Source organism: Silurus aristotelis (genome assembly GCF_946808225.1).
Source record: "Silurus aristotelis genome assembly, chromosome: 27".
Taxonomy (NCBI): Eukaryota; Metazoa; Chordata; class Actinopteri; order Siluriformes; family Siluridae; genus Silurus; species Silurus aristotelis.
Genome location: NC_139600.1, coordinates 8,927,341 through 8,947,984, shown reverse-complemented (window position 1 = coordinate 8,947,984; position 20,644 = coordinate 8,927,341). Strand labels below are relative to the sequence as shown.

The window sequence follows — 20,644 nt, the reverse complement described above, 5'->3', positions numbered from 1 at the left end:
AACATGTAGACTGTATGTTTTCCTTTTCCATCAATGTGATTTTGTACAGTGTGTTGTAAGAAAAGAACGATTCCGTAATTTGCGTAATTTGTGTCGCCTCAAACGTCTACTGCAGTGCACATTCTCAACAAACAAAAAAAATGTAATCAAAAAAATCAACACAATGAAAATCAAATAAATACAATACACTCTAGGCATGTGCTGATATTACAGTTTCATATCGTTTTAATTTTTAAATCTATTATTATTATTATTTTATTATTATTATAGTATAAAATTATTACCTTTTTTATAAAATTAATTAGAAATGATTCGATTTGGTTTTATGTAAATCATGTGAATATCAGCACATGCCAAAGTGTTGAACCTGGAATTATATGAACATTTTATTGAGCTAAAATGGTCACAATTGTATGACAACAAATAATAAGGCACTGCATTAGAAATGACAGAGCGATTGCTCATTTTTACAGCAAGCATTTGAGAAGGTTTGTGACTTTTTTTAAGTTTTATGTTTTTTTGGGTTTTTTTTATTTCTTAATTTTAATTATTTTATGGTTCAGCCTGATTCCAGCCGAAATCAGCAGGTGGCTGATTTAATGTCTTTAGTCTCTGCTTCAAGTGTTTATAACAAATCGCATAGGAACAGTTAGTTAATGTTTTTGCATCTTCATATATATATATATATAAAATTAATTAATTTTTTTTTTATTTTATTTCATTTTCTTATATAATACAAAGGCAAAACTGTGAGAGCGAGAAAACAATATGCCGATGTGACAGGGATTGTCAAAAACGTTGCTTTGCTTTGTCTCCTGTTTTTCACCTTAACACCCGTATCTGCCCCATACTCTTCCCTGCCATACAGGAGCACTGCAGATCGAACAGAGCGAGGAGTCAGACCAAGGAAAGTACGAGTGTGTTGCAACTAATAACGACGGCACCCGCTACTCGGCTCCTGCCAACTTATATGTCCGAGGTAGGAAAGCCCGAGGGGACAACTTTGTTTTAATTACAGGACTAGTGTACCGTCAATATACTGGGTATACAGCATAGAGTGAATTATCATAGAATCCAAATGAATGGATCATTGGGTCCAAAGTTTCCTGGCTACAAATTTTGTAAGTATGTTTGTTGCATTCGACTTTCCCATCTGGATTTTGGTTTTTTTTTATTGTAGTGTATGCTTTTTTGTTCATTCTCCCAATTTAATGCCACAATTGCCTGGTGTGACACTAATTATACTGACCCCTAAGCTTGCAGCAGGTTTATGGGTTGTACCCATGTTTATTTATTTATTTATTTATTTTTTTTCCTACAGCACGACAAATCCAAATCTTTTTCTTTTTTTTTTTCTTGTCTGACAACAACAGAGGGGAAAAAATCTTAACTACAAATTTTTCATTGAAGCTAAATGTACTTGAGTAGAAGTGTGCAAAAAAAAATGGCATCTGTTCTAAATGTTACGCTAAAACTTCATTTCTGAAAACTAAAAAGAAGCAAAGAAACAAAGTTTACTTATTTTGAAACAAATTTTTGTTAGTTATTTATTTCTTTAACTTCTGGTGAAAACTCAAAGCTTAATGTTTCTTGATCAAATTAAAATATCTATAAAATGTATTATATTTTTGTGTATATTGAGTATAACAAAATATTGCAACATCGATCTAAACATGTTATAACTGTTTTATAATTTATATACTTATCGTAATGAAGACGCAAAAATATATAAACTTTTTTTTTTTACATTGTTTAAAATTATGTCCGTTATTTTATTCATAAATTTATTGACTTTAATATATTATATGAGTACAATTTAAATGAAAGTAAGATATTTGATGTCCTATATGGTGTATCAATAATAGTAATCTGCTTACTCAGCAAAGTCAGTAACGTACGATATTGTCCTTCATTTAACGATAAATTGTATGTTGCAACTGTAAGTTATGTGATTGTTGTTTTGTTGTAATTTAGCTTGCTGTAAAGCGCAATATTCATTCATGAAAAACCTGAACCCACAAAGAGATCATTTGAGTTTAGAGATTAAACTTTATATTTTTTTCTTTTTTTTTGTGCTGAAAAAATGGCAAGTAAATGAACTTGGCATGAAATCACATAAAACAGAAAATATACCCAATTGTTTAGCTTTGTAGCTTATCAAATTAACACACTTCTTCACCAGTATTGCTTTTAGACTTCTAGTGTTTGTTTATGGATATAGTGTATATACACAGCAGAGGTGATATACACTGTAGGGACAGAAGTTTGTGGATACCTGACTATAAAATTGTGTAGCGCTTTTTAAACAATGTTGGAGTTTGCATGTGGAGTCAGTGTTCCATATCATCCCAAAGGGGTTTAATAGGGTTGAGAGCTCTATAGCAGGAGATCCTCCACTCCTACTCATGTAAAGCCTATCTTCATGGAGCTGGGTTTGTGCACATGGGTATTGTCATGCTGCAACAGGTTTGGATCTCCTAATTTAAGAGAAATGTAATGCCACCACATCCAAAGACGTTCTATACAATTGTGTAACTTGAAACCTGTGGTAACAGTTTGGGAAAGAACCACATATGGCTGGAATGTCAGGTGTCCCAATACTTATTTTTTTTTCGTGTTAAGCCAGCACTTATGATTTTGCCGTGTGATATCTTAAAATCTAGGAATTTTTTTTTTTTTTTTTTTTTTTTTTTTTTTATATATATATATATATATAAAATGTAGGTTTTTTTCAGAAATACGAAATGGCCTTCCTCTAACCGATGTGTATGAGTAGCAGTTGTACATGGCCTTTTTACTCTCTCTGTGTTTCCCCTGTTTTTTCTCCTTTTGTCATTTCATTTTGTTCCGCATCAAAATTTTCCCAGAGCTGCGAGAAGGTTGGTGTTTTTTTTACTTTTTAATCATCTCATTGTTACTGAACTCTAAAGCCAAAATAGTATCTGAAGTAGCTGCCTTGAATTGCAACATGAAACTGCCACCACAGCTGTCACCAATACAACTGAAATGAATGCACGTGTGGTCTCTTTTTATTTCTTTCTTTTTTTTTTTTATTCTCGTTCTGGTTCCTTCTGTATTGTTCTGTCATGGATACGGTCCACTTTATCCCCTTTTTGTTGTTGTTCGTTGTGCTGAATGCACATGGCCTTGGCTATTCGGTTTAACTGTCTAAAACGTGCCGCATGTCAAGAGAGATTGTGTGTCGTTTGCCGAACGCGGCTTCTGCATGATGAACAGGTGCTGCTCCTCCTCAGACTACCTCTGCTAGGTCTTAATGTCAGTGTTTCTGCTCAGTTCCTCAAACCAGCTCAGTAATCCAACAGCTATTGTACATTCTTATGAGTTTAGTGACGGTTTTTATCAAATCAGTACTGTGTACATACTATACAACATACCTCTCATACATCAGCTTGCATTAATTTCTCATACAATCTCATATATCTCGCTTACATCTCATATAGATCATATATATATATTGCATACAACTCATATATTTATCATACAAGTCTCATATAACAGTCTTATCTCATACTTTTCTCATTTATATTTCATGCAACACATTGTTATATCTCATACATTCCTCATGTATTTCTCAGACAAATCTTGTGTGTCATTTAAAAAAAAAATCTAAAATTGTCTAGAAAATTTTGGTGAAATCTCAATTTATAAAAAAAGAAGAAAAGACATGATCTTTTCACCATAAAGCATCTAGAATTTTGGAATCAGTTGAGTATAAAAAAGTTAACTTGTCAATTCATCAAGCAAAGAATGAACCACCAGTGTAACTCTCATTGATACCCCAAACCACCCTCCCACCCCCCGAAACTCCTCCTTATACCCCTCTGATTGGTCTATGAATAATGTGCCAACAGGAAATGTTTCTTTTTTTTTTTTTTTTTTTTCCTTGGGTTCTCTCTGACTCAGAGCACGCTTTAAAGCCCCTGCCTCGTTTGTTTTAATGAAAACTGAAGGGCAGGCGAATCTCAGCCAGGGCTCTAATCCACCGTGCCCAGATCTCCTGCTCCTGGCTCCGTGAAGGATTTTCTCTCTCACACACCTAATGGGCCACTAATGAAAGAATGATGTATGTCGAGCATCATTCGGCAGACTTGACAAATGTAATGGCATTCAAATGAACGGGATAACATTATGTCTACCGGGAGCGGGCTTTAATAGAATATTAATTAAATATAATAGGAGCGAAAAGTTGTATTTAATAATGTAAGAATTCCTCTCTGGAGGAAGAGCTTGGCGTCTTAAGCCGAACGAGGCTTCATCAATTGTGCAGCTTTTTATCTCTCTCATTCTGTTCCTGCTTTTCTTTTTCTCTCTCTATCTCTCTCTCTCTCTCTCTCTCTATCTCTCTCTCTCTCTCTCTCTCTCTCTCTCTCTCTCTCTCTCGCTCGCCACTTTTCTTCCTCAGACTCCATCACTCCCACAAAAAAAAAAAAAAAACTTTATTATACAAGGAGTGCAGTTCTTTTCCCAATATTAGTCAAAGTTTATTTGAACTAATGTATAAGCTGTTTTGAAAGTAACCCAAAGATGAGAGGATCTCATTCCTACACTGGTGAGTCATCAAATTCTCTCCCACCATAGCAGCCTTGAAAAACAAAATGAAAGACAGGAAAAATAGAAGAATGACATAAGCATGGAAAAGAAATACTAAATCAAACAAAGCCAGTTTTCTTATTTCATATTGTCTTTAAAGACGTTGTTTGCTGTGCAGAAACACTGACAAATTTGTGATTTAAGTCCCCAAATCTCCTGGCTTGTTCTGCCTGAGCATCCCCCTGTCCTCTGTGTTTGTTATGATGCTACTGGTCTATCCTGAATGAGAAGCTCGAACCCACTTCCTGCCTCTTGTCTAATTTCCTATCTTGCTTGTTTACTAGCTTCCTTTCATTCAATCCTCCTTATAATATTCGGAGCCCTGTCTGGCTCATTTTCACAGATAATCCTGTTAATTTCCTGTAACATGTCGCTCCACTCTCCTTATTTTTTTTTTCTTTTTTTTTTTTTTTCTCCTGATATTTGGTCTCTTCTTCTACCATTCCATTCTAACTCCTTTCTCTACAACTAGCCAGAGTTCCACTTTTGTCGCCATTTTAAGTTTTTTAATCCATCTCCAATTTCTCATTTCTTTCAAGACCTCTATCCATTTTCTGTACCATGACTGCCTTTTTTCCTCCAAGCATTCTTTCCCCGGTTTTTTGTCAAGTGTTGTATGACTGATGTGGCAATGTGAGGCAGCACATTCCTGCACATCACATGGAAGAACGCAGCATCGAGGTCAGGCATGCCGTCGCTCCTCCAGTCCCCACCCCTTGTTGTATCTTACATGTGGACTGGAATGGAACAGTTTGTGCATGACTTTACTGTATGTGAGAAAACATACCCGCTGCTGAAACCCTTTTAGAAATGGACTTGTGTACGTATGTGTCTGTGTTTGCTTCTTGAACTTTCCATCAGCTCATCAGTACTAGAGTTATTCATGAATCGATACGTCGAAACGGTTTAATGACAAGCATTTGGAATTGTCCATTCGAATTCGAGTTGGTAGATATGCACTGTTATAATGAAAAAAAAATACACAGTTCAAATATTACAGTGACTTTATATGTGATGCTCTCTGGGAGAACCCTTTGCATGTTGCTGTAGAATTCTGTCAAAAAATGTGGTTTTGGCTTTTTATTTTTTCACCCTATAAAATACATTGATTGCTCAATTTTATGAAACCATAACAATCTTTTAATAAAGCTAGATGGATTTTTTTCTTAAGCTCCCTGCAAAGACCTTGGATGCTTTCTAAAAGCTGGTTAGCTAAATGCGATTTCTTCAAATGGTGAATGTCACATTGTTGCTGGATACCGTAGTGAAATGCTTTGTAATCAAATACTAAACTATCAAAATGTTGTTCCTGGCTTGCAGTCGAAACCAGTTTTCGCTCTTTGTGCAGTCCAGGAAAGTCTGTAGAAAATTTCACCATGTGAGGGGTTTTCCTCAGACCGGCACATGCTTATAATCTAAATCAACGCAAATAGCATTGGTTTTTTTGTTTCCACCTCAAGTTGCTACATCTCCATATATTACCTTGCAGTTCGCCGGGTTCCGCCACGTTTCTCAATCCCTCCCACGGATAACGAGATCATGCCAGGGGGCAGTGTGAACATCACCTGTGTGGCAGTGGGCTCGCCCATGCCCTATGTCAAATGGATGTTGGGCTCAGAGGACCTGACCCCGGAGGACGACATGCCCATAGGGCGAAACGTCCTGGAGCTCACGGACGTTCGGCAGTCAGCCAATTACACCTGCGTAGCCATGTCTACACTGGGTGTCATTGAAGCAGTGGCACAGATTACAGTTAAAGGTACTGGCTTTAAATTAATCAACAAGAAAATTGCCTCAGCGATGCAAGGATTTGACCTTTTCAGTCTAACTAAAGCAGTAATATTATGTCTCAAGCTCTAAAGTAGGCAAAACGATGTATTTCAGTCAGCATGAAATTGCAGGATTGAAGTGAACTGTTTAGTCTGCGCAGTAGCATTTGTTTGCTTTACACAGATGAATAAGTTGCTTTGTGAAGTTAGAAATATTTACGTTCACGAAAAAAAAAGGACACATACCCGTGTAGCCACACATCTTTCCACCAGACACAACAAAGCAGAATTAGTCACAGTCTGTCCCAGGCATCTTCACGTTAATGGATGATGGCCTCCAGAGAAACCACATCGCCCCATATCTGCTCCCTTACATTATACTCACTAAAATAAAGCTATAAATCACACTGAGTACGCTTTGTGTTACCTCCTAAATAAAACTGGATGCAATGCATGTCTTCCAGCTGGACACTGTCAAAGCTTTAGGCCTTGTTTCTGTTTTACATTAGCTGGATGGTGTTCCAGTGCACTGCTTCTGTTTGTCTGGGGTGAAGGGTAACCTTCAGCTAGCACCACTCCTCGAGCAAATACAAGCTTCATGAATGCTAATAATCGTGTCACCGCTCAACACTTAGCTCACATTTAGCTGCCAAAGCAATTCATTTTGCACAATTTTAATGTAATTACAAATCATAATTCGTTCATTTTTTTTGGTTTTTAATCAGTTTAGCTTATATTTGAAAGAATTTACAACTATATACATGAATTTATTTTAATCTGCTCACTTCATTACTGTCATTATTTTCTATTTATGACTACATAATGTTTATTTCAAATTCGCCAATCATTTATTTATTAGTTTTATTAGCAGTACAGGACAGTGGTATGAGTACAGAATGCTTCTGTTTTAGTAATATTTGACGGCTGTCAGTTCAAAGTCCAAAAATGCTTAAAAAGCCAAAATCACTGTAGCTCTACTTGAGTTCTATATTCAGTCTAAATGGTGTTTAAGAAACAATCAAGCAGGAGTTCTAGAATTAAGTTAACTGAAATCCTAGAATACTAGAGATTTAAAATTAGTCTAATTGAAGATCTAGACTCAGTCTTTCTACCTTTCTTGAATCAGTTAAGCTCTAATGTCGTTTAAATAGATCGAGAATCATGTGAAGTTCTCAAATTGGTTCTAGAACCAGTTTAGCTAGAATGGTATTCCAGAATGAATCTAGCTAAAATTCTAGAAGTAGCCTGTAAACAAGGACTTTAGCACTTAGTAATTGTTCATTTTAGTAATAAAAATGTTCTCATTTGCCTCAGTTCCATTCACATGATTAAATATAAATTAGCATTTTTATTTTCATTCCAGCTTTACCCAAACCACCTGGTGTTCCCGTGGTAACGGAACGCACAGCAACCAGCATCACGCTCACATGGGACTCTGGAAACCCGGAGCCAGTTTCATATTACATCATTCAACACAAGTCGAAGTATTCAGAAGACTCGTATAAAGAGATCGATGGCGTAGCCACCACTCGCTACAGTGTGGGTGGCTTGAGCCCATACTCCGATTATGAATTCCGTGTGGTTGCGGTAAACAACATCGGCCGTGGACCCTCTAGCGAAGCAATAGAGGCCAAAACTGCTGAGCAGGCACCCAGCACAGCTCCTCGCCAAGTCAGAGGTCGTATGCTAAGCGCTACAACAGCTATTATTCACTGGGAAGAACCTGAGGAGGCTAACGGTCAGATCATGGGCTACAGGGTGTACTACACTATGGATCCTAGTCAACATGTCAATCAGTGGGAGAAACAGATTGTCCGGAATGCTAACTTTCTCACCATTCAGGGCTTGACACCTAATAAAACATATTATATCAAAGTTTTGGCATACACCTCTGTAGGAGATGGACCTCTCTCCTCTGACCTGCAGATCATAGCCAAGACTGGAGGTTTGTATTTCCCTCTTGATGTCTGCTCTTTTTTTATTTATTTTTTTGCCTGAATTGAAGCACCAACACTTGAAAATGATAGATCTTGTGACAGCACAGTCAGAGAAATGTCAACCAATATATTCTCTAGAAATGTAAACAACTATAATCTCTGAGGTCAGATTATTTTAGCTTTAGATACTAGTTTGTGGTTATGGTTAAGGTCTATCCTTAGCGCTAAGATAGACGTAGAAGCAGCTTTGTTGATGTTAGTATTGGTGTATGGGTGTTAAGCAGTCTTCCATTACATTTTAAACTGTTGGATTTGCAGTTCCATCTCAGCCGACAGACTTCAAAGCCGAAGCCAAATCCGAGACGAGTATCCTTCTGTCGTGGGTCGCTCCTCCACAGAGTGGACAGGACAGCCAAATCACTGGATACGAACTGCTTTACAAGAGAAAAGATGAGAAAGAGGAGGTGAGTCAAAGTAACCTGATAATGACATGAGCAGTTAGCGATCTGACAGGACCAGTCTGTGTTGAGAATTTGTGCCGACTGAATCAATTCAACTCAAGACTTATTGGTTTTGAATGTAAATTCACAGTAACAACCAAATTTGCCGGCAAGATATGCAAGTACTTTCAAAAAATTTTTATTTTAGAGTAGCTTCATTACCTGCTGTCAACAATCTTTGGAATTATTGGTAAAAAATGTAATACAAATTGTAATTTTTGGAAGATTTCAGGCTTAAATATAACGACGTGGTGACTTTCATAACACCATCGATTTAGTCCTTAAACTACAACCTTATTTTTTTGCACCTTTTTAAAACTGAGCATCCTGATGAGAAGAAGGGAAAAAGACATTTGACTTTGGTCCCACCGAACCACAACGCAGTTATAATTGCAATTCCACTGAACACCAATAAAGTTCAGGTGGTGAATGTTTTTCTATAAGTTATTTCTTTTCCTTAAGATTCACGTCCGTTGCTTTGCCACTAAAAACAACCTGACGCACGTTTCATCCATTGTTTATTCTGTTGTCTGCGTAGTCAAGACAATGGTTTTGTTTCTCCAGAAACGTGTGAGCTTTGAACCCACCACCACCTACCTCCTGAAGGATCTGAGGCCCTTCACCACCTACACTTTTCAACTTGCAGCCCGGAGCAGGCATGGCACCGGTGCTTACACCAACGAGATCTCAGCAGAAACACCACAGACACGTAGGTCCTTTTCCAAACTCCTGTCTCCCTCTTTGTAGAATCATAAGCCTTCCATTTTCCAAAGCAATTCATCCAAGATAGGTTCGATCTGAACTTGAAATTCTTGAAAGACTCAGATAAGGAAAAGGTTTTGGAAAATGGAACTGTTGAGAATAAAATCTCAGGCCCATACAGGTTTTAAGAGTTGAAATATGCAGCCAAAGTGACTTCTTGTATGGGCACTGAGCTCAGTGAGGTCAATCGACAAGGACACTTGGTTGAGTACAAACCCACCATGACAAAAATTTGTTACATTAATGCTGCCCATACTGTGGAGGGGGCGGAAATACTGTGCCTTGTCTTTTGACGTCGTTTGTCAGCTGACCCCCACCCCGTGTTTGCATTTGCACTTTTGACCAACGTTTTTTTCTTCTTTTTTTTTCTTTTGCTTAGAATTGTTCTTAGACAATAGGCTCCTAAGCAATTTGATATCACGAAACGCTGTAGAAAGCTCAAATGCAACTTTGAACAGTTTGAGCAAAAGACATATTTCCATTCAATAACAGACCTCACATTTATCATTCATTTATTTAAATTGAGTTACAGCTAAATGTTTGATTGGCACATTTATCAAACTTTCTCAAATTGAGCTTTGGGCAATTTGATGAGCACTCACTAAAAGCTCCACCAGTGAAAAGAAAAGAGACAGGAAAACTTAAATTTTTTAAGTTTCCCAGCCACCGCTTTGTCTTCTAAAGACTATTTGAATACATGTGAGGTCTTTTGAAGAAGTAATGAGGGAGTAGAGCAGGTAAGTATCAGTCCAGCAGCTCAGTCTCTCAGATGTTGGGAAGTAAAGATGATGAGCCTGTTCTTTGGGGAGAGTAAGAAAGAGTCTGTCTGCATGCCACAGTCTAGGATTTTAAACGTCATTCATGTTTTCTTGGATCAATCAGGCTTTTACCACAAACCAACAGGCATCGGAAAGGTTGGTGAGCAATGCAACATTTTCGGTTTCGAGCTGACACATCAACCTTTACATTTTTGGATTGATGGTAACTGCTTGGAGTATATAATGCAGAGTTGGGAATTTCAGTCATGCTTAGCTAATCGTGACAGATTTATATATATGATAATTTAATTTAGTAAGTGTTCAGTGCAGCCAGATGAGCTGAGATATATGTATCCTAAAAGTAACCTAGTTGTGAAGGTAACTCGTGAAGGTTTCTTTTTACCCCTCGATTCTCACCATATGTATTTCATGTTTGTGAGTTCATTTTCTTGATCTTTATTTAAAAAAAAAAAAAAGATTTTGCCATCCTTTTTTTTTTTTTCTTTTTGTGAGGTTCATTTCTTAATTACATTTATTTCAAAACTTTTACGTTGGTCTATGTGAGCCATCCTCATTTTTGTCCTTTATTTATGTTTTCTTTGTCTTTTATGTTTGTTTTTCTCATCACCATCACCACCACCACCATCATATCCATTTCAACCGCAAAAACGAAACAAAACAACAAATCCTGCTACGCTAAACCCACAATCGAACCTGGAATTCAACCAAATCGATTCTACCCGAACTTAAACGAATTCACATCAAACAACAAATCAAATTTGCCTGCCAGAGCCCTCAGCCCCGCCACAGGACGTCAAATGTTTTAGTTCCAGTTCCACCAGTATTCTGGTAAGTTGGAAGCCACCACCTATGGAGCTCCAGAATGGGATCATTACCAAGTACACCATTCAGTACGCAGCTACAGAGGGGGAAGACACCTCATTACAGGAGATAATGGAAATTCTGCCAGAAAAGACTCGATACATCCTGGAAAACTTGGAAAAATGGACGGAATACCGTGTGACAGTTACAGCTCATACAGATGTTGGAGCAGGGCCGGAAAGCCTACCACAACTCATCCGTACAGAGGAGGATGGTATGTTTTGCCAAAGTGCTGTGCCCTTTTGCTAATATGTCCCCCATCCCTGAATCTTTTCTCACTTCTTATTACTGCTTATGGCAGACTTTTGCCCAAGCCACCTTTATTAAACTCCCAGACTCCTTTCCTTTCTGCCCTTGTTTAAAACAATATGGCAATTTTTTGATTTTACAACTAATCCCATTAACCTGGATTACTTCTGCTCACTCAGCTGACATTTTAACAGTACCTTGGGCAATTTTTTCTGCATTTATGAATAGTTTACTTTTTCTACTTTCAAAACGAGACAATTTCAACAATAGCATGGCATTTTCTTTGCAAGAACCCCAGGCCTAAAGCTTCCAACAGTCCTAACTGTCTGTCCTCACACTTTTTTTGATCAGCATTTTGGATTTGTTTTTAAAACGTGATATTCTTTTTTGAATTTTTACTTCGCTGATTGCACTTTTTGTACATTTTGCAAACATTTTTCATGCAAAACTTTTATGGACAGTGAAGGGCAAAAAAAAAAAAACAAAGGAAGTATTTTTCTTTTTCACAAATGGCCCATTTGACATTTTTCTCTATTTCAATTTTTTATTTTTCGTTTTTTCAACACATTTAAGCCAAACTCTTTCTGGGTGCTTCAAAACGTTGAAGAACCCTCTTTGGCTTATTTTTATTTTTTACTCCATATTTTGAGTCCACAAATTCATTTTTTTACGTCTTGCAAAAAATGAGGTCACCTTTATGACCTGTATTTTTTTTTTCCTTTTTTTTTTTTTTTTTTTTTTTTTTTTTTTGCCAATGTTGAAATTTTAGTGTCATGCTAAACTTATTAACAGTAGATTTTTATTCACCCTGCCATGCTCACGGGAGTTGTCCAGTCAGGGGGAAAAGGGTCTGCTGTAATGTTGACCTTTTTTGTTTTTTTATCCCATGATTCCTTCAGTTCCCAGTGGCCCGCCTCGCAAAGTCGAGGTGGAGGCTGTCAACTCGTCGTCTGTTAAAGTGCTGTGGCGATCGCCGGTGCTCAACAGACATCACGGGCAAATTCGTGGATACCAGGTGCATTATGTCAGGATGCTTAATGGGGAACCAGTGGGCCATTCTGCCATCAAGGACATCTTGATTGATGATGCCCAGGTAGGCACACACCTGCACATCACACTGTCAGGTGGAAAGTTTTTTTTCCCTCTGAACATGATCATTTATATCCTAATAATACATAATATGACTTACTATGAGTAACCCGAGCATTCAGCAGCTCATGCTACAGTTGGATAGTTTTCACTACCAATACGGGAAAGACAAAATAGCATAAGTGATGCAATCAGTAGCTGTGAAACGGTAATGGAAAATAAAAAAATTGGAATCGCTTTCTCGCTGTTAGATGTATATGTTTGATAACAGAGCTGACAAAACCAATACATTTCCCCATTATAATGTTTTATATGATATCTACATGACTGCATGGGTTTAATTTAGAACAAAAAAAGTAATGAAATCTGCTTATACTCATCCATCTGCTGCAGGTTTTATCTGAATGAAACACTGAATCTGTCATCACACGTCTTTTACCATTTATATAACAACATATTGCAAGCGGTTATTTAGATAAATTTTTTTCCTCTGCAAAAGGAAATCGTTTTTTTTCTCAGTGTATTTGCCTGCATGTAACATATCATGTGTCTCTTAACAAACATTATCTCTTTTTTTTGTCTCTCTTTTCTAATACATGTGATCCAGTGGGAGTATGATGATTCAACTGAATATGTGAGTACATATTAAAAAAGTGAATCCTATTAATTTGTTACACTATACCTACCATACATACACTATCATTCCGATTAAAGCCAGCTGAAAGGTGTGGAAAAGCACAGATGATTAAACTAATATAGTATGGTGATCAGATACTGTAGTCTATGCTACATGCATTGGGCAGTATTAACTCTTCATTCTGTAAATATACTTTCTATAAAAATCCAGTAATGACATTATATTCCTGTTATATAAAAAAAAAAAGCATATTTTGCTATTCTGGTCCACATTACTTCATAAAGAATTTAAGATTGCTTGCTTTCTTTTTTGGTCTTCAGGAAATGGTCCTGACAGACTTGCAGGCAGAGACCACGTATTCGGTTACAGTGGCTGCCTACACGACCAAAGGTGATGGAGCTCGCAGTAAGCCCAAAGTGGTCACAACCATGGGAGCAGGTAGGCAATTAAATGAGTTGGTTGTTAAATGGTTTCTGGAAAAGATAACAGGCTAGCACATCATACAACTGCAGCATACCAATAACCAGAATAAACCATTTTTCCTTTCTGTTAAGAAGCAATAATTGGCCCTTTAATTATGGAAGCACTTCCCAAACTGACTTTGGAATGTTCACTGTGGTTAATAAACAGTAAAAACTTTGGAAATCTGATATTTGATAAAGAAGACCTAGGAAATATGAATATAATATATCAGAGTACTGTATATATATTTTTTTCATGTAGTAGTATTATTTATCTCCATGAACATATGAAATTGTGTTTAATTCTGAAGAAACAGACACTGAAAAAGAACCTTGTCCGGTATCACTTTAAGTACATTACACCTTCAAGGTAGCTACATAAGCTATGTTGCATTAACTAGTAAGAATGACTCACACTGTCTCGCAAGCCTCTGGTGCTGCAGGGGAAAAAAAAACATATACACTCTCTGGTACAGTAAACAAAAGGTGACTTTGAGGATGATGCCTCCTAATCCCAATAGGCAGTTCTGAAAGTCCTTATCAAAGTCAGTGCACATGCTGACGCCTACATGCTGCCTGCCTAGGAAGCTACCCTCTGATTGAAACATGCCAACAGTACCTTGATACAATGTGTAACTTTGATACGGTGTGTATATTTGATTCATCACTTTGTTTTATTTTCTGCCAGTCCCAGAGAAGCCTCGCCTGATGGTCAGTCCCACTAACATGGGCACAGCTTTGCTTCAATGGCACCCTCCCCCAAATACACATGGCCCACTCCAGGGCTACCGGCTCCGATTCGGACGCAAAGACATTGAGCCCCTGACGGTTATTGAGTTCCCAGAGCGGGAGAACCACTACACTACCAAAGAAATTCACAAGGGAGCGTCCTATATTTTCCGCCTCTCAGCTCGCAACAAGGTGGGCTTTGGTGAGGAGACTATTAAAGAGATCACAACCCCTGAGGACAACCCCTCTGGTTTTCCACAAGGCATCGTGGCCGAAAGCGCCACCACGACTACCATTCAGGTCAGCTGGCAGCCCGTGCTACTGGCCGAGCGCAATGGCGTTATTATCAAATACGCCCTTCAATACAAAGACATCAACAGTCCTAGGAGTCCATCTGAGCTTTTCATCACTGCCCCTGAGTCCACCGTAATCCTGGATGGTCTTAGAGCCGACACTACCTATGATATCAAAATGTGTGCCTTCACCAGCAAGGGCCCTGGGCCTTATAGCCCTAGCATCCAGTTCAGAACACAACCGCTAGATCAAGGTAGGAGAACCAAACCAACCCTTTCAACACACCCTGAATCAACCTCTGGCCAACCAGCTTCTTCTCAAATCTTCTCTCTCTAATCCTCGAGCAATGCAGTGGATTTCTGAGCGGGAGAGCAGATAGTTTCTTGGGCGACAGTGTCATCTTTCTCCTTGTATAAAATAATAAATAAATAAATAAATAAATAAATAAATAAATAAATAAATAAATAAATAAAAGTCCTGAAACGTATAAATCTGTGAGCCTGTGGTTGCTGCTGAGTAAATGAAAGGTAAGGTGAAAGTAATGGGCCTAGTCCTGTGTAGAAGGAAGAAGTGTTAAAAAAAGGTAAGGTTGTAGTATGTGGCCACTCCCCTGAATGGAACAGGCAGAACAGAACAGTTTGTGCTGGCCATGTTTGTCTAAATCATCTACTCCACCTTTCTTTTAGCAGTGTTTGCAAAAAATTTTCATGTGAAAGCCGCCATGAAGACCTCCGTGCTGCTTACCTGGGAGATTCCGGACAACTACAATCCCGCCCAGCCGTTCACAGTAAGAGAATTCAAGACACTGCTGCTTTAAATACAAACTAGTGCACCGGAAAGACGCCTACACTTGTTATAATGGGAGTTATATTGGCAAAAGATTGTATATACCTGATCATAATACTTCTGTGTAACCTCCACTCTTCTGGGACGTTTTCCACCAAATTATGTAGTGCGGCTGTAGTTATTTGTGCTCGTTCAGCATTAGGAAGGTCATGCGCTGATGTTTAGGGTTAGGAGGCCTGGGGCAGTCAGCATTTCAGTTCATCCCAAAGGTGTTCAGTGGAGTTGAGGTCAGGGTTATGTGAAGGAACTTTCAAGTTCTCTCATTCCAACCTGGACAAACCATGTCTTCATGGACCAAATAGGGTCCACAGGGGCATTGTTTTGCCAGAATAAATTTGGGCCTCTTATTTAAAGTGAATGGAAATCTGTACCGTATGCTACAGCATATAAGCCAGAGGTGTAACGGTACACAAAATCCAAGTTTGGTACGTCCCTCGGTTTTCAAGTCACGGCTCAGGTCGATTTCAGTACAGTTAATGGAAAGAAATGCGAAACATAAAATTGCTTGTTGTTATTTTATTAACGCAGTTTATTTTTAACATTTGTGAACTCAACAGTTTACATTGTTTAAAACTAATTTTAATAAAATGCCTGCTTGCTTAAAATAGAAAAATACATGTAGGAAATAGAATAAATAAAATTAATGCAATACACTTTTTTTAATTATCTTGATTAAATTGCATAAATTGATTATATTGACAAATTCATTTGGTTAAATAAAATTAAATATATGAACAAATTTTATTAGTTAGACCCCATTTGGGTAATACAGATCTTTTATAGAATTGCCTCTATTTGTTTTTTATATATATATATATATATATATAAATATATAAATATATATATATATATATATATATATATATATATATATATATATATATATATATATATTACAGCACAGTGAAATTCTTTCTTTCGCATATCCCAGCTTGCTCGGACGTTGAGGTTATAGCGCAGGTTACAGCCATGATACAGCGCCCCTGGTGCATAGAGGGTTAAGGGTCTTACTTAAGGGCCCAAGAGTGGCAACTTGGCAATACCGGCGCTTGAACCCCCGACCTTCCGATCAGTAACCCAGCACCTTAAACACTGAACTACCACTCATCCTATATATGTGGGTGTGGGTGTGGGTGTGTGTTACATTAAATATTGATTTTCTAATGCTATGTTCTACTTAACTGTTCTATTTATTTCAGCATACTTTAAAAAGTATCTTCATTCCTTCCATCCTTCATTCATTCACTCCGTCAACATGTGGAATTGTCAGGATTTTCTCCTTTTAAGAGAAATTCTCGTCGTAAAATACGTTGGCGATGACAGAAAGTGGCAGCGATTTTGCACTTGTGCAGAACAAAATCCAAGTTTTCACGCATGCATATTGCAAATCGTATTTCCGGTATAGAGTGAGTAGCCATAGTGACACTGCACTCGAAGCTTTTTTCTTACCTTTCTCTTTTTTAGTTTTTTTTTAGCTCAATGTGTGAGGCAGAGACTGAACAATCTCACGGTCCGCCACTTACTATGTTTGTGAGGGACCTCAGATTGTAACTATGTTTGTTGTCCGCACGTAAAAAGGATTGCATTTCTCTACACATGTGCACCCAACCGAAAGCCCTGTACTCGAAACAGTTCTGTACAAATACGTGTACCGTTACACCCTTAATATCAGCACATTCTGTGACAACAATTTGGAGAAGAACGGCACAAGTCAGTCACCCGCATATTTTTGAGCATATTTTGTATTTACCAATTAGAACCCTTGATTGTCTAAACAGCTTCGTTCAGTTTTTTATTTAAAAGCTTGGCTAGGATCTCTGAGAGATGTGTGTTTTTCTCTCTATAGATTCTCTATGATAATGGCCAGAGTGTAGAAGTGGATGGGAAACTGACCCAGAAGTTGATCACAAATCTTCAACCAGAGACTCAATACTCTTTCCTCCTGACCAACCGAGGGAACAGTGCTGGCGGTCTGCAGCATCGCGTCTCCACTATGACCGCCCCGGACATCCTGCGCACCAAACCCTACTTAATAGGCAAGACCAACTCAGACGGCATGATCACTGTGGAACTGCCTTCCGTTCACACCACTGAGAAAGTCAAGTGAGTCAATTCTGCTTCCTATGCTGTCTTTATGTTACATTTTCTTTTCTTTTCTGATCACACCGTTGTTTTTAATTTCTCTGACAGGGCCTAAGCTAATTATTCAGCTATTAGCTTTAATCATGGCACCATTCTGGCTTGCTGGCTAGTACTAGCCTTGTTGCAGCCAGCCCACCCTTTCCACTCTTGGCATAGCGTTTATCTTCCTCCCTGTCCTTTTCTAGGGGAAACCCCACTCATCTCCGCTAGACAGCTGCTAGATCCCAAACCAGAGAAGCCCTTTTTTTATTCTTCGAAGTGCTAGGCAGGTTTTATCGACATGGTAACAGCTAACGGAATTAAACTGTGTTTATTTGCGAACAACAACTTGATTTTTTTTTCATTTGCACTTTCTGTCTTTTATTGAATGCATTTAATCCAGCGTTGGTTTAAAGACGAATGGGAAAAGGCTTATTCATATTGATGAGTTTAATCTCGATCAATGGTGTTTCGCTAAAGCAAGCCCTTGATTTCTTCATGGCTAAACTGGTTTGTTTGCTTTAAATGAACGAACAGACACCTGCAAAGGCTTTAAACTGAGATAAAAGTACCAACTTTGATGCAAACGCTTATCCTATATATAATATGTGCTTTCTTTTTTGAAGGGGATACTACGTTGTGGTGGTCCCTTTGAAGAAACAGCGCCCTGGAAAGTTTCTCAAACCCTCGGACAACCCAGATGAAATGAACTTGGAAGAGGTAAGGAATAATTTCACGTACTGTCTTTGTTTTTTCTTTCTTTCTTTTTCATCAAAAGTTCCAAGCACATTGTATTCCCAAGGTCACCCTAGCAATATTGGTTCTCCCCCCCCCGCTTTTGGTTTTCATCAAAACAAGTTAGCGCAACGGCGAAACATCAGAGTGCGCCGAGATCTGAGACGTCGATGACAGCACGGGAAAAAGAAGCTGCACTCGAGCTGCAGAAAAGCGGCAGAGACAAAGAGAGAGATCGGCGCTCTTAGCCCAGTCATTCCATCTTTCCGCCTCTGCTGCCCACGTTGTGGAGAGCAGTGAGCAGGGCCACATTCATATGCAAATGGATCCTGATAGGCTAATGGGCACAGCGTGAGCACTAACACCATAATGTGTTACCTCTTCTTTTGAAGTGCAGACGCTCATGATTAAGAGAGGGAGAGAAAGCGAGAATAAAAGAGAGCCAGTGCGGGAGGGAATTTTATTGACACGCTGCACCCACTGTGACATATTATTTTGGGCATGAATAAACATTTGTCTGTGCGTTAACATACCGGAGATGCATCAAAGCATGATGGAACGTATGCGGAATAAGGTTTTATTTGTATGTGCATGTGTATTTTTTGCTGAACATTTAATCAGAGAATAGAGGTAATATCCATAAGTCCAAATATTTTTCGGAATTTGTCTGATCTGTACCTGCTGGATGTTTTCGACTCAATTGAATATACACTAGAGGTCGACTGATTTATCGGTTTTGCCAATTAAATCCATACTGATATTTTTTTTCCGGCTTCTGGTCCACTGTCATTACGAGAGAGTCGAATCACTGATGCCACTTGCTGGTTTTTTATATATATATTTTTTTTTTTACACATGAGACTGTGCGCTGCACGGAGAGCGCTATATTGTATTTGTAATAATTATATTTAATCATTAACTTTTTTATTTTGTTCAGCACATTCTCATGATTCAGTACTGTTTTTATTTGTTTTTATTTATCCAGAACCCATTGGTTGAGTAATCAGTTATCAAATACGATCCAACATAGCAATCTGGCAAAAATGCAGCTGTATTAAATTTCTAGATGAAAATACGGAAGTCTCAGAATTCCCGCTGTCCTAATAGTGATAAGACAGAAGTAATGCTTATTGGTTCACACCATCAAACTAATAAAGTTGCTGAAAAATGTGGCGGTACATTTATTTTTTCACGCATCGACTACAGTAGTGCTTTGCTTGTTGGGGTTTCAAAATTTACATTAAAGAAGTTACAGACCCCTCATTATTTGAGGTGTGATTTTCGCTCCTCTGATTCTGGTCTTTTAGTTGTTACATGTATTAAGATATTATATACCTATATTAAGATTAGACAGGCCAAAACCTTTAGTGCTTTCAAATCTGTTCTTAAAACTCTGGAACTTTTTTAGGATAGTTTTTTTTTTTTTTTTTTTTTTTTTTTTTGGGTTTGTTTGTTTGTTTGTTTGTTTTTTTTTTTTTGCAATGTATTTCCTAATGTGATCTTTAATTTACTTATTTTGTAATAATAATAATTGTAATATTTGCAAGATAATAATTATAATAATAATAATAATAATAATTAATTTTATTTTATTTATTTATTCTATTATGCTTGAAAAGCTCTTAGAGATGTAACTTTTAAAGGCACTGTATAAAATAAAGATTATTATTATTATTATATTCATAATTAATAATTATATTATTATTATTATTATTATTATTATTATTATTATTATTATTATTATTATTATTATTGTTGTTGTTGTTCTTCTTCTTCTTATATTAGTATCAGTAGAATACCTACAGCATGTAGTAGAGGTGGACTGATAGTGGATGCTGTAAGTCCTTCAACATTATGGTGTATCCTGTGTTCTGATCTATATATATTGAATAGGAAATGTAATATATACTCAGTGGAAGGTCTATATATTCTCAATATAGGTGTAAATATGTTCTTTATATGGCTAGGTTCTAGCTGTGACTGGTTAACAAGTTAAGCTGAAAAAAACAAAACAAGAAGTGACTCACCTTTTAAGGGCATGTTCACACACATGCACAATTTATTTCTCTGTCAATATTTGTGCTCACAAATATTTTGAAGGTTGGCCCAAGGGCAGAGGGATTGAGCGCGTTGTGACGGGTCAGGCAGTGAAGATTGAAGACATTATCACACTGTCCATGTGCCTTAGAGAAAAAGCCTGTATTCACACACACACACACACACACACACACACACACACACACACACACACACACACACACACA

General features: G+C 37.6%; 1 protein-coding gene across 26 annotated transcripts in view; it reads left to right on the top strand.

Annotated features, from left to right (window-relative positions):
• Positions 1-20,644, top strand: part of LOC310721142 (receptor-type tyrosine-protein phosphatase delta) — a 458,849-nt gene that overhangs the window by 387,684 nt on the left and 50,521 nt on the right. For 10 of the 26 annotated variants that reach the window (XM_083532454.1, XM_083532473.1, XM_083532452.1 and 7 more), the window contains 13 exons: positions 869-979; positions 6,101-6,370; positions 7,744-8,325; positions 8,636-8,781; positions 9,382-9,526; positions 11,128-11,433; positions 12,368-12,561; positions 13,165-13,191; positions 13,515-13,632; positions 14,344-14,931; positions 15,365-15,465; positions 17,371-17,627; positions 18,272-18,365. In XM_083532454.1, the coding sequence (XP_083388580.1) occupies positions 869-979; positions 6,101-6,370; positions 7,744-8,325; positions 8,636-8,781; positions 9,382-9,526; positions 11,128-11,433; positions 12,368-12,561; positions 13,165-13,191; positions 13,515-13,632; positions 14,344-14,931; positions 15,365-15,465; positions 17,371-17,627; positions 18,272-18,365 (2,939 nt within the window). Of the gene's footprint in view, positions 1-868; positions 988-1,291; positions 2,880-6,100; positions 6,371-7,743; positions 8,326-8,635; positions 8,782-9,381; positions 9,527-11,127; positions 11,434-12,367; positions 12,562-13,164; positions 13,192-13,514; positions 13,633-14,343; positions 14,932-15,364; positions 15,466-17,370; positions 17,628-18,271; positions 18,366-20,644 lie in introns of those variants that run through there. The other 16 variants (XM_083532456.1, XM_083532475.1, XM_083532453.1 and 13 more) reach the window with 7 other exon arrangements.